The sequence below is a fragment of the Lagopus muta genome, chromosome 24 (assembly GCF_023343835.1).
Source record: "Lagopus muta isolate bLagMut1 chromosome 24, bLagMut1 primary, whole genome shotgun sequence".
In the NCBI taxonomy this organism is placed as follows: domain Eukaryota; kingdom Metazoa; phylum Chordata; class Aves; order Galliformes; family Phasianidae; genus Lagopus; species Lagopus muta.
The window spans coordinates 927,803-953,119 of NC_064456.1; the positions used below are offsets into that span (position 1 = coordinate 927,803).

At 51.8% G+C, this 25,317-nt stretch overlaps 3 protein-coding genes across 10 annotated transcripts; 1 reads left to right on the plus strand and 2 right to left on the minus strand.

The window, feature by feature from the left end:
* Positions 1-1,776: 1,776 nt before the first annotated feature.
* TMEM9 (transmembrane protein 9) lies at positions 1,777-5,258 on the plus strand. The gene is given in 7 exon segments (XM_048926085.1): positions 1,777-1,798; positions 1,801-1,826; positions 2,235-2,336; positions 2,695-2,786; positions 3,133-3,241; positions 3,684-3,815; positions 3,974-5,258. Coding segments are annotated over 7 exon segments (633 nt in total). The 3' UTR covers positions 4,124-5,258.
* A 116-nt stretch (positions 5,259-5,374) lies between these two features.
* On the minus strand, positions 5,375-12,985 carry LOC125684164 (alpha-1,6-mannosyl-glycoprotein 4-beta-N-acetylglucosaminyltransferase). Of its 7 annotated transcripts, none has more exons than XM_048926078.1 (4): positions 12,081-12,985; positions 7,990-8,120; positions 7,580-7,724; positions 5,375-7,202 (listed from the first exon to the last, which is right to left on the minus strand). In XM_048926078.1, the coding sequence occupies exons 2-4, from the start codon at positions 8,092-8,094 to the stop codon at positions 6,061-6,063; spliced, it is 1,392 nt and encodes a 463-aa protein (XP_048782035.1). In that variant the 5' UTR covers positions 8,095-8,120; positions 12,081-12,985; the 3' UTR covers positions 5,375-6,060. The 7 variants fall into 7 exon arrangements, with proteins under 7 accessions (XP_048782035.1, XP_048782038.1, XP_048782032.1 ...); XM_048926081.1 differs by lacking the exon at positions 12,081-12,985 and adding an exon at positions 11,413-12,063; XM_048926075.1 differs by lacking the exon at positions 12,081-12,985 and adding an exon at positions 10,416-11,087.
* Positions 12,986-13,095: 110 nt separating this feature from the next.
* Positions 13,096-24,607, minus strand: TMEM183A (transmembrane protein 183A). Of its 2 annotated transcripts, none has more exons than XM_048926083.1 (8): positions 24,470-24,607; positions 23,943-24,032; positions 20,928-21,083; positions 19,927-20,086; positions 18,396-18,576; positions 15,097-15,177; positions 14,296-14,451; positions 13,096-13,559 (listed from the first exon to the last, which is right to left on the minus strand). In XM_048926083.1, the coding sequence occupies exons 1-8, from the start codon at positions 24,564-24,566 to the stop codon at positions 13,374-13,376; spliced, it is 1,107 nt and encodes a 368-aa protein (XP_048782040.1). In that variant the 5' UTR covers positions 24,567-24,607; the 3' UTR covers positions 13,096-13,373. The 2 variants fall into 2 exon arrangements, with proteins under 2 accessions (XP_048782040.1, XP_048782041.1); XM_048926084.1 differs by lacking the exon at positions 24,470-24,607 and adding an exon at positions 22,339-22,586 and having other exon boundaries at positions 23,943-24,020.
* Between the last annotated feature and the right edge of the window lie 710 nt (positions 24,608-25,317).

A 25,317-nucleotide genomic window follows, 5' to 3' on the forward strand; every position in this document is an offset into this window, starting at 1 on the left:
AGAGACAGAAAGAGAGCTCAGTGAAGCTGGCTCAGTGCCCAAACACACCTGCATCCTCTTTTATCACTGCATAATTATGACAGCATTTTGAGAGCAAATTCCATTTTGTGCTTAACACAAAGATGCAATCATTTGACTGAAGACAAAGTGTCTTCTCTCTGAATTACAGGATGCTTTTTGTTACAGTGGGACGCACCTCCAGGATATTTACAAGCCAATCCGTGTCTTTATAATCCAATTTAAGTTGCCCTTTATTTATCAAGAACCTGATGTGATCCCATCTTTATCTTAGAAAAAGGTTTACACCTCTCTCACCTGTCTGCAGCCCACAGAGCAAGAGGCAGAAATTTGGAATTCACAGCCCTACAAGATCATTGCTCATTCTAAATTTTTTTCCCAGTTACAGTGAAGCCTCACTGAGGCTGCAAGGAAAAAGCCAGCAAGGAAATGAACACAAAATGATCTCCTGGATGGGCTCTGTGGTCCCTCCCATCACTACAATTAAAGCATCTCCCCTGCACTACGGAATACAAGTCCATGCACATGAAGGAAAACCAGCCTTCAGAAAGAGGGACTAGAAAGTTCCAAATTCGTTGTGTATTTGGCAGACCTGCCTCTGAGGTACTCACCTGAAAAACGGATCCCTGCACACAGTGTCTCAGCTGCCTGGGTCATTCCTTTACTCACTCCAGGATTGCTCAGCATCTTGTCGCTAGGTGAAGCTGTGCCCAGCTTATTCCAGCCCACAAGAAGCACTGATATATATAGTTATGCTGCAGAAAAAACAAAGGATAGATTACTGCGACAAGAGATGTCAGAGCAGATAAAAATACCTCCTTCCCAGTTGTGCTGGGCAAGTTGGTAACATAAAAGCCCTGCGGTCATCTGGCCTTTAAACCTGTAAAAACTCAACAATTTCACAGCATTGGAAGCATCCCACAGCCAGGGCCGAGGCCGTGCTCAGAAGCGAGAGCAGCCAGTTAGCGCCACTGCAGTGCTTCCGCTTGGCAGCACTGGAGTAGGAGGAAGGAATTAGGAGTCAGGAATTAGGAGTCTGCCGTGCACCTAACAGCCAGGATTATTCACAGGGAACATTGCTTTGGGTCAGCCCAGCTGGAGCAGGCTGTGAGCCCGTAATGGACCCCAGCTGAGCACGTGGGGAACATCAGGGCAGCACCTCACACACGACACTGCTGGGTGAGAAAACCCCTTGTACCAGGAATTCCCACACCTGGGTGCAATACAGAACCCGGTCTCCACAACCCATGTTCTACAAGCCTCACGAGGGCCTCAGCTCACCCACAGAAGCAAACCTCCCCCCAGCCGTCGCACCTCACTCCCCGTTTATGCACACTTCACTTGAACGTATCTCACCGTGGGCTCCCGATTTCACGCAGCAAACCCCAGAGCCCCACACAGCTCAGCGCCCCGCCCGCTGCAGAGCCGGGCCCGCAGAACGCCCCCTTCGAACACGAGGACGCGGCCCTGGGAAGCACAGCACTGAGGCTTCTAACACAGGACGCTGCCGACCCGCACCCTCGAGCTAGAGGACGCTAAACGTGACTCATAAAGGTAAAACAGCCCGAGCTGCTGCCATGCTGTGGCAGAGCTTTTCCCTCCCCGGTTCAACACAACACGAAGACCACACCGCCGTGCACCGCACCGCACCTCCCTCACACTGAGGGGCATCAGCGAGGCGCGGCCCTCCTCATCAGAGCGCGGCGGGCCGCCCTGGTTTCCGATTGGCAGAACGCTCTGCCTGTCACGCTGCAACCAATGGGAGCGCAGGGCTGGGGCGGGGCAGGGGCGCCGGCGTCGCGCGGCAGGTAGGGCCGGGGGCGGCGCCGCTCGGATCGGTCGGTGGGCCGCAGCCTGGATGGACGGAGCGGGGCTGCGCTGTGAGGAGCGGGGCGGGGGGAGGAGAGGATCGTGCGTGGAGATCGGGAGGGCTGTGGGGTCGATTCGTGTGCAGATAGAGCTCGCGTTGCGTTGGATGGGTGCAAACGCAGCTGTGCGGTGATTTGATCCGCGCTGCTGGGGAGCTGCGATGCCGGCTGTGAACGATGTTTAGTTTGATGGTTTAGCTCCGGGTGGCGGAAGCTCTTTGGACAGGGATTTTTCGGGGTGTGCGAGCTGTGTCCTGGAGTTTCGTGTAGGAATGCATCGTGATACAGGAAGAAATTAACCTTAAGCGGAAGATTCTCTGTCCTGTGTGGGAATTTCTGTTTCCTCAGGCCTCCGCAATGTTTGCCCAGTGCACCTGGAAGTGTGCAACCTCCGTGCTGCTGATCGCACTGCTGAGCTGCGGCCTTTCTCCTCCAGCACAGGCTGGCAAGGTGAGTGAACAGCTTCAGCCGCTGAGTGTGGTACAGCAGGCACCAAAATGGCAGAGAAGCATGTGTTCTCCTACAGGCAAATAGCAGACTGCAGCAGGTCTGTGTGTATCTGTAACATGAAGGGCTGTGAATGCGTGTGATGGAGGCCTCTGCCCTGACTTTGGTTGTGGTTTCCAGCTCGTGTTTTGAGATACATCTGAGAGCTCCTCTGGAGAGGAGAAATAAGAGAAATGAGAGATGTGGCATGAAGTCATCTCTATCTTAGGGAATGTTCTGCTCCCACAGCCCTATGTGGGGAGGGCAGCAGAGCTGTAGCCCTGTGTTGGCTCACTGATGCTTGTCCTTCGTGTTCCTGCAGAGCTCAGAGGATATTCGCTGCAAATGCATCTGTCCCCCATACCGGAACATCAGCGGGCACATTTACAACAAGAATGTGTCACAGAAGGACTGGTGAGTTGCACGTTGAAGCCTGAGGGGTTGATGTGTGGAAGTCAGCACTCTGAGAGCGATTTGCTGCCTGTGAATGTGTAAAGCAAGCTGTTTCTGTAGGCTCAGCCCAGGTGAGGGGTGTAGATGTAGGTCATGCCCTTCAGCCCCCTTCACCCGGATGTTATCCCTGCAGATGGTGCTTCAGCAAATCTGTCCCAGGAACTTCAGGCTAGCTAAGCTGTGGTGGGAACTCCAGTCAGCATTATCAGCCCAGTGTGAAAGCTGGGGCAAAGTCACCACAGCATCCTTCCACAGAGCACTGGTTTCTTCTCGTCCTGTTGCTGATTTTGGTTTCTTTGCATTGCAGCAACTGCCTGCATGTTGTGGAGCCCATGCCAGTGCCCGGGAACGATGTGGAGGCGTATTGCCTGCTGTGTGAGTGCAAGTACGAGGAGCGCAGCACCACCACCATCAAGGTAATTTGGGTCAGCTCCCTGTGGCTCTGTGCCATCCCAGGCACAGCTTGACAGGCTGGGCTTTTGGAGCACAGCCCAGAAAGGGAAGACAAAGCTAGCATGGCTAGCACACAGTGGTAGTACCAGAGTGCTGTGTTGGAGACTGGAGCGCTCCTGGCACTGAGGAGGAGGCACCACGGGAGACCTGTCTCCTTGCTGAGATTGTGCCAAAGTATCTCATGTTGGGAACCCATCCTGTTGGTCTCCTGTTATGTGCAGTACAAGTTTCCGTTGATGCTGCAGAGAAGACCAGTCTTCTTTAAGAAATGCAAGAGACTTCCTAGTGAGCACTGAAATGAGGGACGAGATCAGGCATCAGGGGTATCTGTGAAGGGAGCTTCCTGGCCTCTGTGGTACTTCTGATCTCTACTGACCCTTTCTGCCGTGCTGTGCTTAACTGCAGGTCATTATCATCATTTATTTGTCCGTGGTGGGGGCACTGCTGCTCTACATGGCTTTCCTTGTACTGGTGGACCCTCTGATCCGAAAACCAGATGCTTACACACAGCCCCTGCACAATGAGGAGGAGAATGAGGTGAGGCTGTGCAGACGGGTGGCTGCCGTTGTGGGAGGGACAGGGCAGTGAGGACACAAGAGAATGGCTGACAGGGGAGCAGTGTGACCTCACGCTCGTTCCCTCTGTGTTTGGGTTGAGCGTGCCTTGCTTTGACCTCGTCCACTGTTTCTTTACAGGACTCTCGCTCCTTGGCTGCAGCCCCAACCCCGTCAGGGGCCAGAGCCAACACGGTGCTGGAGAGGGTGGAGGGAGCCCAGCAGCGCTGGAAGCGCCAGGTGCAGGAGCAGAGGAAGACAGTTTTTGATCGGCACAAGATGCTGAGCTAGAGGAGCAGCAGTGCAGCACCAGGAGCCCGGGTAGCTCAGCAGGTAGAGACAGACAGCAAGCCATCCTTCAGGACAGCCGTGGTGTTGGCCTGGAAGCTCTAACCCTCTCCGATTTACCCTTTTGTAGAGAGGGGCAGGCCACAGTGCTTGTCCCTGGTTTTTGTCCCCTTGCCCTGTACATCAGCCCATAGGCTGAGACCTGCACTGACAGCTGGCCCCTGGCTGCATGTAAACGGCCACACACAGCTCTGCCACCCCAGTGCGTGGGTCAGTGGGGGCTGCAGCTCCAGGGCGCTGTGCCACCGGCACGATGCTGCAGTCACTGCTTGCTGGGGTTGACATCAGCCCTGTGTTAGAGAGTCTTGGTGTGGAGTTTAGTGGGAGAAAAGTAACGGGATCATTTTTGTAGGCTAAATTATATGGTGCTGCTCCAGGATAAAGAAGCCACCTCCATCTCTCGTTTGCACTGATGTTAATTGGGAACTCCAAAGCGTGACACATGTGCACTGCATGTGGGATCCCTGCTGCTGGTCAGCTGCTGCTTGCACTTACTCTGGTGTAACCTGAGTGCATGTCCATGTTATTCAGTGGAGTTTCTCCGGATTTACACCAGCGTAACAGAGACTGCAGTTTGTTTCTGTGCAGGAGAGCTGCACAGAGCTGATTAGTAGATTAACGAGTAAAAGAACAGGTATGCTGATTTATACTTCTATCTCTGTTTACCTCCTTTAGCAGCAGATAAAAATACAGTGGGGAGAAAGCTTTTGGTTTGTAACCCTGCTTGTAACCCTTGACGTTCACACAGTGCATGAAAGGCATTGTGTCCAAGAGAAGTGGGGCAGTGGCTTTGCTGGAGCACACCTTATCTCTGAAATGGAGAGGTATGGGTTTGAAAGCTGAGCTATTCAATGGATAAAGATCTTTCTTTTTTGGAGCTGGAACTAGATGATGTTTAAGGTATCTTCTAACCCAAGTCATTCTATGGTCTGGGATCGTAGCCCTAGGAAGGTCACCTTTGTGTTCCTCAAAATTCCCAAGACCTCTGACTGTGCTTTGGCTGGAACCCTTAGAACGTCAGGAAGGTGCTGGAGTTTATCGTGTAGCATCTTTGTATTAAATGCAGACAAAGACCTTCTACGTGGCTGACTTTTTTCAGGGCGAAGCCATGTCCCTGCAGCACTGAGGGGCGGGTGGCTGCTGCAGGGCCTGGAGCTCAGCGTTCAGCACCTCGCTGGCCTGAAATCTACCCAGAAATCTCCCTGCCGGGTCTGAACATCAGAGCTGCCCCGGGTGCCCTGCAAGGACTGAGCCGGTGCTGTGGGTCCATCTGGTGGCCGCTGCCCCTCCCAGCAGCACAGAAATCAGCGATACCAGAGGCTCCTGCAGGCAGTGCCTGGACTTCTGGCTTCCCATATGGGGTGCTGCTCAGGAGACTTGCAGAAGTAGCTTGAAAACAGGATAAGAGAATAACAGCAGTGTGATAGAAAGTCAGGAGGTAAGGGTTAGACAACTGAGGATGGGGTGGTGTTGAGAAGTTGCAAAAAATGCTGTTGCCTGGCTAATAGACTCACTGCTGTTAATTAATTAGCTGAGTCAGGGCCTAAGGAGGTACCGAGAAGGACACCAGGGAACAAAGGAAGCAGGACCCCACTGCTCAGAGCAGGGAAAGTGGCACTCCACCAGGACACAAAGAGCTTGCAGAGCTGCGTGTCCATCACTCTCCCCATACTGATGGGCTGCAGGGCTGGGCACTGCTCTCTGCAGCATCCCCCATCCATCTTCCTGCAGGAAGCAGACCCACAGTTGCCCTGCCACCCCTCTACATTCAGCAGGTAGGACCAGCTTGGCTGAATAATTTAATTCTCCTTTAAATCAAAAAAAGGACTGAGAAAAATAAACCTCTTCTTAGAGCAAAATCCAACCCATCACAGCCCTGCTCAGGTGCCTGCAGTCCAGATATCGATGCTCTGGATGATGAGCCACTCACTCTGGCTCTGGGTGACCCGGATCCTCACACACTCCACAGGGTTGGGTGCTCCCTTATCCAGCCCCCGCCGTTCTAAGTTCCCTTTCTCAAAGGTGCCCACAGTGGTGTACACAGAGCAGTCCCGGCCATCAGCCCGCCGCCTCTGGCCCAGCTCCAGAACCCCTGCATGCAGGAAGTCCCCATGGCGCTCATTGGAGCCCGTCTGCACCCGGACACGGGTAACACGGGCTGGTTGGTGGAAGACGATGCAGAAGATGCTGCCCACTGCTGGGTTTTTCCCCCAGAAATATCCCTCTGCTGTGCTGTAAGCCTTGGAGGGCTCATAGTTCTCAAAGACAAGCATGTTGGTGAACACGGCTGCTGGTGGGTTGTCTGGAAGGTCCATGGCATCGGCCTCGAACTCGTCATCCTCCAGTCGGTTGACACTACCTTGGAAGGAGGAGTAGAGGCCCATGTGCTGGAAGAGGGAGGGCTTGAAGCGGATCACATCCTTCTGGGTAAGCAGGAGGCGGAAGTGGTCCAGCAGCCAATCACAGGGCATCTCCTGGTAGAAGAGGAGGAGGAAGCGAGCCAAGCGAGGAAGGTCAGTGGAGCGGTAGAGCTTACCGATGTAGCCCAGCTTGGAGAACTCAAGGGTGGCCCAGTTGGAGCCTTCCTGGGAGGCCACGGCTTTGCGGATGGCAGTGAAGAATGACTTGGCAGACAACACGTCATCCTCAATCATCAGGTAGTAGGAGGAGAGGTTGGCAGCAAAGGTGACGAGGTAGGCGTAATCCACGTTCTGCTTGGACCTGAACTTCACCCGCGCCTCTGGGTCGTTGTAGTTTCTCTTGAGGCCTTCCAGGGTCGGGTAAAACTCATGGGGAGTGTGGATAAGCACGAGCCGGCCCAGGAGGATGTGGTGAGAGAACCTTTGGCTGATGTCAGCAGCCACATAGGCGTTCCATCTGGGGTTTGCATCGGCCAGGTGCACCACCACCACCATCTCCTGCAGCTCCTCTTCTGATGACTGCTTGAAGAGGGACTGCAGTGTGTCTCGGAGGTAATAGCCACGTGGTCGTCGCACTGATGACAGTCCCACAGCCAAGAACTCTGCAAGGCACAGCAAAGGCATTCACAGGCTGAGTACTGATGCACCACAGTGACATTCTCCCATGTGGAAGGGGTCTCCAAAAAGCTCTCCCCACAGCCAACCTGCACAGTTAATGCTAATTTATGGCCCTGCATCCAAAGTCAGAAGATCCAGATCCCCACTGGGAAAGCAGGAAAAGCACCCACAGGCAAATGTATCTCATCCAGAAATCTGGGAAATCCAAAATGGCTGTGGTCACCCCACACCCCAATTGGACAGAGCAGAGAAGGCTGGTCGGGGGGGAGAGCACCCAAAGTGACAGTGATGGGGGAGGACCACGATGGTCAGAGGTGCAGCTCCCAGAGCCCAGCCCAAAACAGGCCCCAGAGGCACTCACTTTTGTGGGATGATGGGGAACCAGCAAGGAGGTGGTAGGAGATGTTGTTGAGTGCAGAGAGGCTGTCCGTGTCCTGGTGGATGTGCAGGGCTCCTTGCTTCAGTGTCTTCAGGACTGTGTCTGAAGGTAGATCCCTAAAATCGACCTGGATGGCAGTCAAAGTTGGACTGGTCAGAACCTGGGGTCTTGGACACGTGTAAGCCAATGGGCAGCAACTTCCTCCTCAGATCCTGGACTGGAGGAGCCCAAAGGGAAGGGAGAAGGCAGAGCTGGAGTTTGGGGGTGATACAGGGCCAAGGAAGGCAGCAGAACCAGAGGTTGGGGTCCCAGTGGGGCAGGAAGGGAGCAGAGCTGGGGTTTGAGGCCCACGTGGGGCAGAGAGGAGGGGACTCTCCCAGCACAGGACTCACCTGGAAATCCTGCTGCTGCCAGCTGGCCCTGTGCAGGAGGAGGAGGAGGAGGAAGAAGGAGGCTGCAAACACAGCCGTGAGGGAGCGCTTCGGGGAGACCCGCATAGCACTGGGCTGGCCTGCTGAGAGCCCTGCAGGAGAGAGATGCATCAGAGCACAGCACAGCCCAGGATAAAGCTCCTTCCCTATGCTGGGACAGCAGGATGACAGCAAGATGGCACTGGGATGCACACAGCAGTGCTCACCCAGGGGCGCCACACAGCCCAGCTGGGAGAAACCCACCAGGCACAAGAAGCCACGCTGCTCTTCCAACACTGCAGCTTCCTATTGCACGCTGCACATCCCCTCCTGCCCACACCCCACAGGCAGCACCAGTGGTACTGCTGACCCAGGCAGCTGCCAGCAGCCCAGCACAGCCACGTCCTTCACTCAGGAGGGCAAGAAAGCCTTGAAGTCACCTTCACAGAGACTTTAGTGCCCTTGAAATAGTTCTCCTTGCAGCAGAGGTGTGGCACGAGACTAAAAGGCTCCTGAGTTTACCTGGGGTTTTTCCATTATTAATGCAACTGGGTCTGCCCTAGAAGAAGGAAGGCAGAGTGCAGGTGAGCACCCAGCCCTGCAGGGCAGCTGCAGCACATGCATCCCAACTCACAGCACCTGTGTTCAGCTGAAAGCATCTGGGAGCCACACGTGGAGACCCAGCACAGCGAGAACTGAGAGCTGCCCTGAACTCCTAAATGCAATCAACTGCTGGGGAAAACAGCCTCATTCAGCACTGATGGGGAAATGCAAGCATAAAACAGACTGTTTTAAGGAGAAAATCCATTTTCTGGTCCAGAAATCCTTTGCTGGGAGGTGTTAACACCTTAATGGGGTGACACACAGCACGTCCCCTCGGTGCAGCACCTGTTGCTACTGTAGCTGAGCTGACCTCACGTTCATTATAGATAAGCAATAACATCAGATGGAGCTGCCCTGAGCTCGCCTGTACTGGGTGTGATGGATCATGTCTGCTCCAGCTGGGCTGCACGAGCTCTGCAGAGTGGTCTCTGATGTCCATAAAGGGTTGTTCTTACACCCCATTCTCTTGAGTTGGGTCCTTGGGAGCTCGGATATCTTAGCTGATCACAGCTGCATCACATTATTTGGGACGACTTCATTTTCTCCCCATCTGGGAGCAGTTGCTCTGCACTGGCCAGCTCATGGTGGTAATGTGGATGGCCAAAGGGATCCCTGGCTGCCAGTCTGGGGAACACAGCACTGCTGAGCTCCTCCTGAGCACGGGGTTGTGTTGGGCAGAGCACCCTGCCAGGGGCGTCCCCAAGAGCTGCCCCCTGGGGACTGCCAACTGCCAGGAGCCCAACACGCTGCTCCCACCTGTTTGGAGCCCCCTGGCCAAGTGGGCTCTGTCCCACAGCAAAGAGGAAGGAGAATGAGGAAATGCCACAGCCTTGCTGCTGCAGGGGCTGCCTGCGGTGCTGGGAGCGGAGCGGCTGGGGCTCAGCCTGCAGAGCAGAGACAAACGTGGTTTCACACAGCTGGAGCAGAGGAAATGAAAAATCAGGGCGGCACTGTGCCCTGGGGTGAGCAATCCCAACTGCTCAGGGCTGCCTGGCAGCCAGCCCTGCCCTGCACACCATGCATCTCCCGGCACAAAATTCATCCCATAAAGAGGAAGGAAGGAAAAAAATCACATTTCTCCACCCAGGACCCCAAACCAAAGCTTTAAGTCAGTGCAGCACAGAGAGCTCTTCATGGGCAGCGCAACAGGAACGTGACTGTGATCCAAGCCCCAACCCCCTGCTCTCCTCCCCGGGCCCCTCACACACCCTTCCCCATGCAGCCAAGGGCCAAAGCTCACACATGGCGCCCATCCCACCCAGGCAGCACAGACTTACAGGTGCATCGGGCGGCTGTGTGCTGGGCCCTGGCAGCGTCCCCACTGGGCTCCGATACCTGGCTCTCAAAGCCCCACCCCGGCCTCTCCTGCCTCCTGCAGAGGAGGAGCGTCTGCTGGCCAGGTAAGCCAGCAGCTGGGAATGGGCGCCGCTGGCCTTCCCTGGGATGGGGACCCCGCTGGAGGACCCCCAGGGCTCCCACACCCCAAACCGCTTTGCAGATCTGCTCACAAGTAGCACCGATGGGGGTCCCAGTGAGTGCAGGTCAGGAGCACGGGACACAGAGCTGGGCTGCTTTTCTGCTCCCGTTCGTGGCTGGGAGCCACATGGCTGCTGAGCTGCAGCTGCATCTCGGCCAGGCACAGCAGGTAGCACCGCGATCCCCCATCCCCCCATCTTCCTGCACGCCCAAAGCGTGGGGCAGCACAGGGCACAGCAGATGTGCCCCACTGCTGAACTGCAGGGAAGGCTTTGCCCTCCCCACCCGCTCCGTTCCTATTTCCCTTACACTGCCGCGGTGCTCCCTACCTTCGGCCAGGCCCTGCTTCTCAGCTCAGGGGGCCCTGGGCCGCTCAGCCACGAGCTGCAGGACGCGACTCAGCCCTTCCCTCTGCAGCCCCGTCCCGACACAGGAAGGAACCGGGGCTCAGTGCTTCCTGCCCCGGTGGGAGGAAGCGGGGAACGGGGCTTGGGCTGCACCGGGGAGTGCAGTAGGGCAGCAGAAAGGGGCGGCTGTCCGACAGCCCTTCCCAGTCCAACCCCATCCCTGTGCTTGGTGATGTTGGAGCCTAGGAACCATTTCTAACACAGAGCGGTGATGCGGTGGCAGAGCTGCTCAGGGAGGTGGGAATCACCATCCCCAGAGGTGTTCAGAGATGCTGAGATACGGCACTGTGGGATGTGGTCAGTGGGCACAGAGGGGTTGGACCTGGGCTTCTCAGAGGTTTTTTTCCAACCAGAATGATTCCATGAACCTCAAAGGCTGCTTGGGCTCAATGTGCAGCATCCAAGCACCCCGAGAGCCTGCAGCCCGGCCTTATCCTCATTGCATTTTGCAGCGTGGGACACCTGAGCTGCATGCATTGAGGAGCCAGGCCAGGCCTGAGGGGACCCAGCAGAGCAGCAGCCCCACAGTGCTGCAGCTGCAGGTTCAGCCTCTCTGAGCTCTGCGGGGAAACCCGAGAGGCGTCCAGGATCAGCTTACAGCCCTGCATTATTCAGGTCCAGAGTGGAACAAAGCAGAGGTGAAAGAGGGCCCCACACAGCGGGTTTGGATGTGGTGTTACCGACCTGGCCATGGGAGCACTAACAGCCACACCTGCAGGATGGGATAACAGCCCCATGCTGCGTGGGGATGCTTGCAAACAAAATAATAATAATTTATTAAAAAAAAATCAAAGCTGTTCTTCTCTGTTTCTATATTGAAAAAGGCTGGAGTGGAAGAGGCAGCTCTGGGGGTGAGGGATCTGTCAGTATTTCGGTCTCCAACCTCACAACACAAGCTGCAGGAAGCTCCCCCACCCACCTGCTTCCTGCGCTGCCCTGCAGAGCCGCGCACAGCCATGTGCTGCTGGAAGCTTCTGCTGGACAAAGTCCACCACCAGGGGACTCTCACCAAGGCCACCATGAGGTCTGGTACTCAGCTGCCCTGGCGCTGCTCTCTCCTACGCTGCTGCAAAAAGATCAGACGATCCCCTTCCCCCAGCAGCCCTTAAGAGCCCAGCACCCGACCTGAAGTCAGACAGCACCTCCTATCACACGCTGCAGGCTCCCCTATCGCAGAGCCCAGCTCTGCTATCACTCAGCGCTTCTCTTGCACTCTCTCTAATCTCACTTCACAACTTAATGTCGTTTTCACTCAGCAGCAACGGAACCTGGAGTTTTCTCAAACGTGTTTGAAGTCAACATCACAGAGTCTAACACAGATCCACATTTGGGTTTAGATGCCCTTGGTGGTGATTTACATGGCAGTGGAGATGCATACAAGAAACTCTTGCCAGGCAGCTGTGTGGAGACTGTGGGGCATTTGCTTATTAAATTGAACTCTCCCTCCTCCCAGTCACTCTGTTTTCCAAAACCTTTGCCAAACAGGACAGCTGGCCAGCAGGAAGGAAGTGCTCAGTTACTCCTGCTTGAGATGAGACCTGATGTTAAAACTCAGATCAGGGTTAGTTACTACCTCCAGTTGCTCACCTGCACTCCAGCACGTCCTCTGCCCGCTGCATCTGTCAGCAGTGAGGTGAAACCTGCTGGGTTTCCTTCTCAGTTCACTCTGGACACAGCAGACTGCACTGCCATCAGACCCACACTCAGCACCACTTCCTTCTCACACATCTTTTCGCTCTGGGGACGGCACAGAGCTGTGCCAGGGGAGGGTCAGGTGGGGGCTAAGGAAAGGTTCCCCACCAGAGGGGGGTGGGCATGGAACAGGCAGCCCAGGGCAGGGAGCACAGCCCTAAGCTGCTGCAGTTGAAGGAGCCTGGGCCATTCCACTTAATGTCTGAACGGTTTGGACTCTGGCTGGTCCTGGTGAAGCCTGGAGTTGGACTGGATAAGGTTTGTGGGTCCCTTCCAAGTAGGGGTGCTCTGTGATGCTGGCAAATAATCCAGAGCCACTGCAGCTGCAGAGTTCTGGGGCTGCTTCTTCCTCATGACAATTATTTTGTCTGTTAAGAATCACATCTCTGTCTGCTCCAGGGCTTTCCGGTGCCCACAGGCCAATGCTGCTCCATGGTCTGAACAAAAAGCCCAGACCTGAGTCCTTCACAACTGCTCCAGCAGCTTTAGTTCACAACCTGCATCACCTCTCCCTGTTTGTCTTCTCTGAAAAACCTGCTTTTAGAAATCTTGATCTTCTTTTCAAAGGAGAACATCACTGTGAGAATTTGGAATATCTTTACATTCAAGAACCTTTGCCTTACAAATCCTCTTTGAAATAACTCCTTTGATTGTTTATGCCTTAAAAAAAACCCAACATCTGCAACCACGGACTGTGAATCAGCATTCTTGTAACACTGCTGCTTTGCTTACTGCTCCTCAGACACTGAAATATCACACTGCATTTGAATGCAATTGTGCCAGTAAAAAAAACAAAACAAAAAAAAACAAAAGAGCAGGGACTTCATTTGTGAATTGTTTCTGGTCACGTCCAAGCTGGAAAGTAAAACTTCCCACTTCTTCCTGAAGAACAGAAAACACGACCACTTCCATTAGCACCAAAAGGATTTTAAATGAACAGTTCCAGGGAGCTCCTTTCAAATCATAAAACGTGAATTTTACATAAAAGTGTTTTACAAATAGTTTCTGCTTTACACTCAGCTCTGCTCAACACCGACCAGAAGTTATATACATACACACCAGCTCAGTAGCTTCAACCACTCTCTCAAGGAGGCTGCAGAATTTATTTAAGAAAAATAATAGGATTTCCTGGTTCCTGGGAATTTCCTTCAGCCTGCCAGACGGGTCACTGCTGCGGTGCAGGGAGCACTAAGCTTTTGGGGAGAAGGGGTACTGAGGGTGCCACCAATCCAGCAGCCGGACGCTGTGCACGGGGTCCAGCACCACCTGCACTCCTTGGTCGAGTCGTGGCTTCTTGCCATTGTGAACAGGGGCATCCTGGAAGAGCAGCCGCACGCGATGATGCCTCATGTCTGTGCTCACGTTGATGGTGAACTGCAAGAGAGAGACACGGAGGTGCTGGAGGAGGCAGACGTGCAGAAACATGCATTTGTTTCCAGGTATGAGTGACTGCAGACTGATCGCTGACTCTGGGGATCAAAATTACTTCTTTGTGTTACAGCAGGCGCTGCAATGGTTACACTCCAAACCAGTTCCCTGTGGCTGGAAGCCCCAAATAAGAGAACTGGTGACACCCAAAAGAACCTCTCAGACTTCCAAGCACAGACACACGTGCTGTCCTGTGCGTTAGCACAGCTGCTCGGCTGCTTTCTAACACCACAGCTCTGTATGGAGCTGAGCTTCTGGGGGTTAATTCAAAAGCTGCTGTTTTTCCAAGCAGTCAAGGATTGAAGACACACTGCACAACTTTGGTCAAACACGTTTTGCTCTCAGAATTTGCTGCCTTCAGGCAAGAAGAGATTCCATTTTCCTGCATCCCACCTCCTGTCCCCCCATTGGGTAGTGACTATTCTGCTCCCAGCTGCTGCACACACACAGCTCAGCTTCTCACAGAAGCTCTGCACAAACCACATCTCCTGCATCCAATAGAGAAGAGCCGAGAGATCTGCAGAAGCTTAACTGAGGAGACTGTAGGCAACTCCTGTGATAATTCTCTCTGAGGTTTCCACAGCTGGTTGAGTGATGGAGCAGTGCTATTTACACAGCACAGAAGAGCTCTCCCTCCCCTTTCACGTGCAAAGATTGGGTGGTAGATATCTCCAGCACTTACCAAGGTAAACGTCATACCCATGACTATTGGCACGAATATGAAGTTAAAGGTGGTGATCTGCAGCAGACAGCAATCCTGGTCAGGGTTTGTATGGACTTCTTCATACTGAATAGGTGGCTGAAGACCTTTGGAACATTTGCTCTTAAATCTGGGAGACTTGAAAGAAAGAGAGACAGTCAGCTAAGCAGGAATCTGTGATGAGTTTGGTTTCTTCAGACCAGCGCTGCCCAGGAGGTTCGCAGAGCATCCCCACACACTGCGCAGTGCTGCGTGAACAACAGAAAGCCAGCCCTCAGGACAAAGAATCTGAAGGACTATTTCTTTACATAGGAATGCTGCAGAATTCCTAAGGGGGCCTTAAGCAGCCTGAGAACCACTCATGGAGGCTCTCCATTAGCAGGCACTCCTCCACTTCTCGTGGAAATCTTTCCAATGTAAAGCAGCTTCAGATGTGGACTGTTTGATTAGTTATTCAGTCTGTTTTCTGGTGATAGGAGCCACGATGCAAAGATTACTTTATTTGGGGTGAAAAACAATCCACGTCTTACAGTGGAGCAACGAGCAAAGAAACAGCAAAAATAAATACACAAGATTCTAAACATCTCAGTAATACAGACTGAAACCTGAGAGCAGTTTCAGACCATGTTTCAGTTTTACCAAAGGATTCAGAGTTTTCCTTTGATGTCTGACCCCATAAAACTGTTTCCTCACTCCCTACCACCACACACAGGAAAATCATTACTTCTCCAAAAATCTCACAGCCATTGTGGTTCTTCTTTCACAACTGCTGAGTTTCCATACCTGCTTTTTGAACTTGAAGTTGAATTCCCACATTGCTTCTTGTCTGTTCCCTTCAATCTTTTTGCACCAGAAAAGCAGACACTGAGGTGGAAAAAAAGAAACAAAAACCATGAAACCTGCGGAGGAATCACTGTCAATAAGTTACAGCAAAGTGCTGAGACTCCCCATTACAAACACAATCACAGAGCAGTCAGAGCCATTTACTCAAATTATTTATTACCAAAGAACACACCCAGCACTTCAGTCTCCAACTGCTGACCAACTTATCACACAGAAGGATGATGCAACTTACAGCCACTGATGCACTGAACAGAAACCTCTCTGAACAATCCATCCCTTCCATAAGGCAGAGGTGAGCGGTACAGATTCGCCTGTTTCCCTCACCCACCAAGAAGTCCCAATAAATCAGACTCCAAACAAGACTGAGCAAAAAGGAACAACTTCGAATAAGGATCAGGAAGGAGAGAATCCAAAGGGAAATGCCAAGAATGATGTGTGACCCTCAGGGTGACAGAAGTGAAAGGTCCGAAGCTGCTTTAGAGTCAAAAGAAGGTCCTGACATCACTAGGCACTGACTGTTGTACTGCAGAGCATAAAAACACTGCCAAGTTAGCACAGTTTGAGCAGCCTACTGCTCATGTTTTAGAAGGAAATGAGAAAAGGGCCTCCTGCAGCAGAGGTAAGCAGCACCGTGCTCCAGTTTAATCCAGTTATCACAGTATGGTCCCAGGATCTATCCCAGCACACAGCACCAGTTCCAGCAGGAGTCTCAGCAGAACTCCTGAACTAAAAAGAGGAGGGGGAAATTTCATTGCCTACCAACAGGCAGAAGCAACTATCCTTCAACAGCCACCAAGAGAACCTGGCAAATCAACACACCACGGTTTCCACAGCACAGATGCCAGCCCACCACTGCTGGTCTTACCTGGTCCTTCTAACAGTGTCAGCACGTAAAGAAAGAACAGCACTGGTAAAGACAACTCCTCATGATCCATACACCATTTCTTGCACACCAAGAAGGCCTGACTGGGTCACGCTGGGAAGCTCACACCTAATGTAAATCCAGCACAGTGGAACCCTGAATGAATCAAAGCCAGAGCCATCATCCACCACAGGACCTCTGTAATTAGAGACTAGAGGTGATGCAGGACCCCTACCTCAACTCCGAGTCACATCCATAAGCAAGACTCATTGGGGACCCTTACCTCCACACTCCTCATGAGGTGACCAAAGCAGTCAATTTCAGAAACACACATCAAGCAACCAACCTCCACGTGGGAGGAGAGAAGGCAGCCCTCACGTTTTGCCAATAAAAACATTCTCCAGATCTTTCTTATCTCAGTTTAACTCTGCCATCAGTGCTATTTGTAGTTCACCTGCACAGATGGCCTGGTCTAGCAACTTGCAAGTAGTGAAGCACAAAATGGTCAGTACCTCCTAAGGGGCAGAGGATGTTGTCCACGGGTCAGCCGTCCTGCCCTTCAGACGCGCCGTACGGCCTGCTGCTCCACCAAAAATAATGGGGGATGTCTTTAAAGGGCAAACACTTCTGCTGACACCATAACAGCTCCAGTGTCCCACACAAGCTAGGCTAGGGAAAGAAAAAAGGAAATTAAAGAGGAAAAGCTGGATTTGGTAACACAGAGGACTGGAGTCTCCTCTTGCCACATGCAGCTTACGTAAGAATCTGCCATTATTTTCAGTGACCCATAGAGGTATAACCAAAGCCCATGAAAGCAAGAACATGGGAAGGAAGTGTCAGACCCTCCTCCATACCCACTGTGCTTTGACATTTCAGTGCACAGTAACACACGTGTGGAGCTCACTGTCTTGCAGTGCAGTAGCACAGCAAGACCAGCCTTGTGATGGCTCCTTAGTGCTCCAGGGGGTCAGGTCAGATCTCTGCTGTCCTAAGCAAAGCCTCATCATCCTTTAATTTCCTTTTTTAAGACCTGAACAACGAAAGACTGCACTTCAAGAACTATCTTCAAACTGAAGTGCAGTAGAAGCATCAGCAGTGGGCACCAAAGCCGTTATGATGTCAACACAAACGCTCCCAAAATCCTGCCAGCACCACCTCACCCCTCACAGCCACACCACGTATCTGAGCAGCAGGGGAGACACTAAGAAGTGAGACTGAAGGACTATGGCTAAGTGGGCATTTCCTAGAGCTATTCTGCTGTTTAGTTTAAGAAAGATGACATGTAAGCTGGGAAATTAAGAGAATAAACAGCTCTGGATGCAGACTTCTGACACGGAACTCTGACACAGAATTAAATGCTTTTCTCCTGCTCTGCAGCACCATCTGCTTGTGTTACTGCACAATGCTCCCTCAGCAGTACAACGTTTTTGTCCAGGGAGAGGAAGGAAGAAAGAAGCAATGCTGCACACAGATAGATGGGTAGCTCTATTCTGCATGGAAAATAAACTGTTGAAACAAAGCCACTGCAGTTCATCTTCAAAAAGCTCATTCAGTAAGTTTGTTGATTTGGAGGATGGAGAATTCACACTGCTGCTTAAGCTGTTCACAAAGTACGGCCAGCTGTGAGGTAAAACCAAACAAGAAACACGGGCATTTCCAAATTAATGATCAGCAGTGATTAAAGAGGGATGGATGCACAAGGGCCCCAAGCTGCAAGAGGAAGGGAAGCTGCCTGTCCCCGCCAGTGACAAACCTCTCCCAGCCCAACACAGCTGCAGCCCAGTCCTACAGCAGTCGTTCACTGCTCATTTGCCATGCTCACAACATCACTGCCTTCCCCTCCTCAGAAACCAAAGACGAAGCACGAACTACAGGAATGGAGTCTAAAATGATTCCCTTTCAGTGGCTGTTAGCATTGCTTCTGATCTCTTCATGGAGAGAAGATGCATTCTGGCAGCATCTGAATAAAGCTGAGAATATAAAAACTGTCCCTCCTGCAGCCTCCTTTCAGCAACACATTTGCAACAGAGGAGGGAAGAGCTTCAAATATCCCTAACAGTTTTCATGTTCAGTGAAACGAGTGCCTTTCTGCTGATTCTAAAGCTGTTGCAGTAGGACCGAAGCAACCGGAAGAGTAACTAAAATGCTCTGCAGGAGGAACTGCACAGAGACAGATAACCACCACGCTATTAAACGTTACCAGTCCAAGCTAATTCTCACCCCAACCCTCACACAGAAGTTTGGACTCAGCTATCTTTCAACATTCCTTCCAACCTCAGCTCTCCTCTGATTTTAAACACCACCTGTTTTTCTTCCAGAAGGAGAAAACAGCCAAGGAGAACTCAGACATCCCACTTTTCCTCAGGATCCCACTTACTCTGGAATTCTTTAAAGTGCTGGGAGTACTGTCTGGAATAGCTGGGTTCCTGGAGACTCGAGATGCAAAAGGCTCATACATGTGGTACAGCGACCGGATGACGCACGCACGGAGGCAGTGCAGCTTCTCCATGGACTCGGGCCGCAAGCGGAGGGGCAGGTATGCATCCAGACTGTAGTGCCTGAAAACCAACGACAAACCCAACTCAAACTAAGGAGTCTGAACGGCAGAGACATGCAGGAGAGAGAGAGAGGTGATCAGCACTGAGAGAAAAGCAAACACCTGATTGATCCCGTTGGCAACTCGGAGTGCATGAGGGTTTCTGTACCGCCTTCAACACAAAGCGGGCACACGATGCTGCAGCTCCCCACTAGCTCCCTTGCAGGCTGTTTGCCCAGACAGAGCAAATGATATTTTAGTTGTGGGTTATGTAAAGGCCTGCAGGTGCGTTCAAGTTCCCCAGGACCCACTTCAGCTGAGCTGCATGCTTACAAATGCCTGAACGGCCTGGATGCCTGGGCTCGAGAGCTACTCTGATCAGAGAGAACACGCCAAGGAAGCACCTGCTAGGGAACTTCACATTGAAAAAACAGACAGGGATGCCCATAGCTGTGGTTTGCTCTATACTTATATACACCTTATCACTTAAGGACATCAGAGATCATCTATTTTCAACCCCCTTGCTGTGGTGAGGACTGCCAGCCCCTAGATCAGACTGCCCAGGACCCGATAAGCCTGGCCTCCAGGGGTGGGACATCCACAGCTTCTCTGGGCAGCACTCCAGCATCTCCACCCTCCAAGCAAAGAATTTCTTCCTAACATACAACTTAAACCTCCCTTCTTTCAGTTTGAATCATTCCCCCTTGTCCTATCGCTATCTAAGTGAGTAAAAAATTGGATTTATTTCCCTCCTGCTTGTAAGCTCCTCATAAGTACTGAAGATCACAAAGATCTCCCCAGAGCCTTCTCTTCTCCAATAGAGAAAACATTCTGTCCTGAAGGAAAGTTCAAGTGAGATGTGCAAGGACAGGAGGATTTGTTCTGGATGCTGATACTCTTTCTCTTCTTTTACTTCATTTAAAGCTTACTTCTGCACCTGAGACAGCTCCTAAATGCATTAGCTTCTTTCATGCCATCCTAAGTACAGAAAGGTGACTATGATGAAAGCTTGAGGCAGGGCCAGGTTTCTGTCAGTGGTGATTGCCTGTCTCTAAGGTAAAGCAGTGACTTTACTGTAAGTGCTTCCACTTGTGAATAGGACTGTGTAGGCTCCAGCAAGCAGAAAAGTGCACAAAGCTTTGAGATCTTATCGAAAGCACATGGGAACACACCACAGACAGATCCTTTCCCACAGTCAAAGCAGGTGCAATACACCACAACTCCTCTCCAAATGAGGCCCACACCATCATTTCAACATCTAAATATTAAGCTCCCCAGACCATAGGGAAGTGTTCTCTTACTTACAGCTCTACAGAAAGCCAGCCATGGCTGCAGTCTCTCAGAATAGTTCAGACATTCTCTAGAGTCTCACCTTCTGTAGAGTCTGGTCCAAAAGGCAGCAGTGCAAGTAACAGTCCAGGCTTTCTTGCAAATCAAAGAGAACCGGACAATGTCCTCAGGGCGAATGTAGGAAGCCAACAGCAGCCAGATATCAATGGGGTATTCCTCTCCACCATCACCATCAGGATTTTCTAAATGCAATCAAGGTACATTAGCGTAATAAAGAACTTCTTCACCAAATCACAGCTGGAGGCCTATGCTGTAGTGCTGTTAGCATGGGTAACTGCAACACGGATGTAAATGCAGTCATATAAACAAGTCTGAGACAATTTCACTTCACACTGCTGGACAGGTGCCATCATTTATCACTGCTGCACAGGTTGCACACGTGTGCAGAGCGGCAGATAGAAAGAATAAGATGGGCTGAAAGGAGGAAGCTCACTACTGCCAAGGGAGGTTCTGGATGTGCTCACTTCCCTACAGATTGACTTGCCCACAATGACCCCAGAGCACAGCTGTGCACACAGCCCTGGATATCAAACTGCTATCAGTACTAACAGTTAAACTTAAGTACCAGGAACCAACAGAGCCTGGATTCCACCAACAGACACAACATGGGCATCAACGTCTCTTTGTTTTTGTTGGTTTGATTTTTCCTAAAGCAAACTCTGCTTTCACCTGCATGCTTTCAAGCAAGAACTGTAACACACGTCCCATGGCAAAGTTTCACAACTCTTCTCATAAGCAGCATTAATTTTCCAAGGCTGAGAGAAGACTGCTGAAAGCAGCAAGCTCTTTGGCTCTGATTTCATGCCCAAAGCTCAGCCTTACTGAAAAGACAACACGTGTGACTGAGTCACAGCAGGTTCCTGGGACAAATGGGGCAAAGTGATTCAATCCTTTGCATGATTATGATTTATATTTCAAAATACAAATTACAGGATGCCCTGAAGCTGCAGGTTTAACCTGCAAACAGCAGCCATTAATTGAAGAAACCCACACACAGCACCCAGGAGAGGCTGGTGAACATACCTTTGTGTCTTTTGCTCTTCTTTTTTCTGGATGCAGTTCGCCCACTGATACTTTCCTTTGTATCCATTTCATCACTGCTGTCACAAGACTCTCCTGACATGGAGAGAACTTCCTCAGAAGGAACACAAGAAGCTTCCAAACCACAGAGGGATTTTACTAGAATGACAAGCAATGACACGATAAGTATGCCAGGAGATAGACAGAAACAGATGATTCAAGCTCAGGAGATACTTCAGGGGAACCAGAGCCACTGCTAAGAAGCAACATAACTGCATTAAAGTCTCCTGGTGACGCATGGAAACCCTAAGCCCTGGGATTACCTTCTCAGAGCAAGATTAGCACAGGTGAGTGACTTAGAAACAACAGCCTACTGTTTTAAGGAAGGAACAATGAGGATGATCCACTGGTTTCCCTGAAGCTGTTTATGACTTTGAATAAAATACCACCACTTCTTGTGCGGCACCAACTGGCTGCCCTGCATACCACAGCATCCCTGTCTGACCACTGCTCAGCCTGCATAAAGCCAGCACCCATGCTCGAATTGTCCTCAGAACACTGGAAGTGTACTTCCTTCTCAGCAGGACAAAGAGATCCTGTGGCTGAAGACAAGCAATCCATCAGCAATGGAACTCAGAGCCAAGTACACAAGCTCCACTTCAGATTTTATTGAAGGGCCTAATGAGCAACAGCAAGCGAAGACAGAATTTCTTTTGCTGCCTCTGGGGAGATGTTCAAACACTTCACTGTTAGGAAATATTTTACTGTAAACTGAAGACTCACTGGGGCAGAAAAAGTCACGTGTGAGGCAATAACAGGAGTCTTAAAAAAGAAAGGTGCAGTCCTGTGTTACGGCCGAGCAAGGCACAGACACAGAGGAACCAGCATAACAGCATTATAAGTACTCTGCAAACAGTCTAAAATTTGGGGCCACGTGCATTCAAGAAAGTTGAATTTTAACCTAATTTGCTTGGATGAAGAAAAGCACCTCTATCAAGAGGCATCTGGCTCCCTCGAAGGAGATCTGTGCTGCTCACACTTTTCTAGCCTAGCAAAGGAAACCCCTGGAAGGTTTTACATATTGCAGATACAGCCAGCAGAGCCAGCAGAGAGCAAGAAGTGGCAGAAAAAAAATAAATCATTAAGTACTGATTATAAATAAACCCAGGCTAGAGATTTTTCTCATTTCTTAACCACAGAGCAAGGTTGTGAAATGATAACAGAGCAGATGGAAACGAAGTCCTAAGACACAGCTTGAGCAGTTTAGGAAGAGGGACTGCATCACTTGGTTTCTGGCCACATCACAGAACTGCAGTGCTCTGCCAAATGAGTTCCCACCATATTTTGCACAATTTACTTTGTAAACTGTATGCATTTGTGGCAGTGACATCCCTCGCTCTGTAACAGCACTCACCTCTACATACAACCTTATGCAGGCAAAACCAAATAGAAGCAGACGGCAACACATGGCAGTTGTGACATCAAATACAGCCAAGCAAGAGATGACAACTAATCAAGACTCAGGGAAGGGTTCAGAAGAAGGCAGTCACACTCTAGGAAGGAAAGCTCAGCAAGGCTGTTCACACTGAGTCACGCTGCATCGTAATCTTGCCAGAGAGATTCCATCCCATTCATCTCACAGCAGCCACCCCCACCTTGTCCCTGCGGGTTAGGAAGGAACAGATAAATGCTCAGGAAAATTCCACCTGGCCTTTGCTCCCCTCCCTGCCTCCTGGCAGCCATGGGCAGGGCAATGTTTGAGAACCAGCAAGGTAAGAGGTGAGTGAGGCCAAAGTTCCCCAGGCAGAGGCCATCTCCTTCCTGCTGCTGGTTGTCAGGGTGCCCCACGGTCACGACCAGGACAGATAAGGCTGTAGAACAGCCTGGGGCTGATAAGGACAGAGCCTGAGGATCAGTTCATCAGAAGGGTGAAGCCCCAGCAGTTCTGCAGGGAATCGCTGTGATCTGCAGTCATCTGAGCAGCAAGAAGGTGAACCAGCAACGGGATGCTGGATTTTAGGAGAGGGGTTAAACTGCACAGGGTAAGCAATGCAAGGAGTCAGAGTGGGGGCAAGAAGGGAAAGATGTTACAGTTTGCTATGAAGCTGAAGTGCAGCAGTGGGAGGCATTGCCTCAAACGGAGAGTCTGTGTAAGACTGAACAGGAAACAAAACAGGGAGAGGGAAGCCTCCAGCTTTGTACAAAGAATGGAAGGTGCCCTGATCTGAAAAGCTTGAGCATTGACTAGAAAGGAAAACTGAGTGGCATCGCTATCCTGTACAACTTCACAGTGCAAAGAGCACCTCTTTACAGCAGTCACTGTCCACATAATAACATCCACCTCCAACCAATTCCACATGTCAGACCAGTTCCACTTAGGAGTCAAATCCTAAATACTAACAGCTCTTGAGCAAGCAGAGTGAGTTAGCCTAGAATGTTCCCATTACTCTCAGCAGCTGAAAACCAAGGAAGTAGAGAACAAAGCACTGCAATAGCTGTTCAGGAAACTGCTTGCTTATACAGCTTACTAAACAACAGCAATACTCTCAAAAGATCTCACTGCAGCCTGCAGCACAATTTATCAGAGCTAACATCATTCCATTATTCTAATTTCAAATAGTTTTATCTGGTAGTAAAATTATCTATAGTTCTGTATGAGGTAATGTAGCCATAAAGACTCTCGTTCTGTGGGTTGTAGTTGGTGGGTTTGTTTTTTTTTTTTTTGCTTCAAGCAGGAGATAACACTCCATATTTAAAAAGAAAAAAACTCTTCCATTTAAGGCAGCAGGAAAGACTCTGCAATTCTTGCTGGACTTGCAGCTGGAATTCTGCAAAAATCCTGTCTAAGATCTGAATAATCCCACAGAAAAATGCAGACTCATCTTCAGGCATCAAACCAAACTGTTTTCTCAGACCATGGGGATGAAGAGGAGCCCCACAGCACAGAGGCTGGTGGGATGGGGGGCAGCCTTCCCGCATGCCGGCTGGCAGAGCAGGCTCCCTACACACAATGCTCACCTTCCTGCTGCACTGCGTTGGCCACAGCTTTCTTCACCCGTCCAGATTTCACGACAGCCGGGTCTGAGTTCGCATAATCTGCCACCGTCACTGCAGGAGAGTCAAGAGACAGGGCGACAGGGGATTACAGCTTACAAGGAGGGGAGAGAGGAGGTCTAACAGGTGCAATCCCTTCTCAAGGAGGACGTTGCACGGGGACAGCGCCGAGGAGAAAGCACGCAGCAAAAGCAGCCCCGGCAGCCCCGCAGGCTTCCACCACAGGCACGGACGGCCATCGCCGTCCAGCACGGAGCAGCTCTCCCTGTGCCCAGCCCACACAAACCCCTCGCTGCTCCTCGCAGCAGCCCAACCCGCCGCTCCCCGCCCGCCGGCCGCGCAGCACCAGCTGAGGAGCCTCGCCTCCCCTCATGCACAGCCTTAACGCTCCCACCTCCGAGCCCCTCCGCTCCCGGGCCAGGCCGCAGGGCCCGCTAGGCCCGTCCCCTCGCACGGCCTCGCTCCCCTCCATCCCCGCCCCGCATCCTCACCGCGTTCGGAGCAGACGTCGTCGGCACGGAACTTGAGGCGTTTGCGGGCGCCCCGTTTGGGCATGGCGGCGGCTTCGGGGCGGCCGCGCGGGGCCATGTCCGGCCCGTCCCGCCCGGGGCCGCCGCGGCGCCGCGGGGAAAGCGCCACCTCTCGCAGAGCCTCGCGAGAGCGTGACGTCATCTCCGTGCGCCGCGCCCTTGCGTCGTGGTGTCAGTAACGGGGATATGTAAATGGAGTAGCGGGTGCTCCCGGTAAGCTCTGGAGAAACTGGCGCTCGGTAACCGGTCCTTTCTGCCCACAGCCCTGTGGGATGCCCCAAAGCCACGGCCCTATGAGCCCCCTGCCCCGCCACCCCCACACTGGGGTCCCCCACCGTCCAGGGGGTTGCAGCTGAGCCACCCCATGTCTGGTCACAGCCCCTGTGCGTTGCCAGGCACCTCAGCCCGCACTGACCGCACCCAGCTCCTGTGGGTCTGGCAATGGGTACGAGCTGGCACTCGGCTGGTTTTCCTGTTTCTTCTAGGACCGTGCTGAATTGTCAGTCCTTGGTGATGCCACCTCCTAGTTAAGGAGTCATAAAGGTGCCGTGAAGAGTTGAGATTCCTACTGGAGGATCCTGTTGGACATCACTGGTTGTCCAAGCAGTCAGACTGGGAGTCCACGCGCTCTCCCTGACCTGCATTTACATGGCTGTCCTGCAGCATGGGCTTGGAAGGAAAGCACAAGTTCAGTCCCAGCCCCAGCATCCTCAGCACCATCCCAGTGGACACTGCACAGCCCAGTGCATTTCGTCATCTCAGAGTTTCTTAAAATATAATGAGAGTATTTTATCAGCAAAAAACCTGGC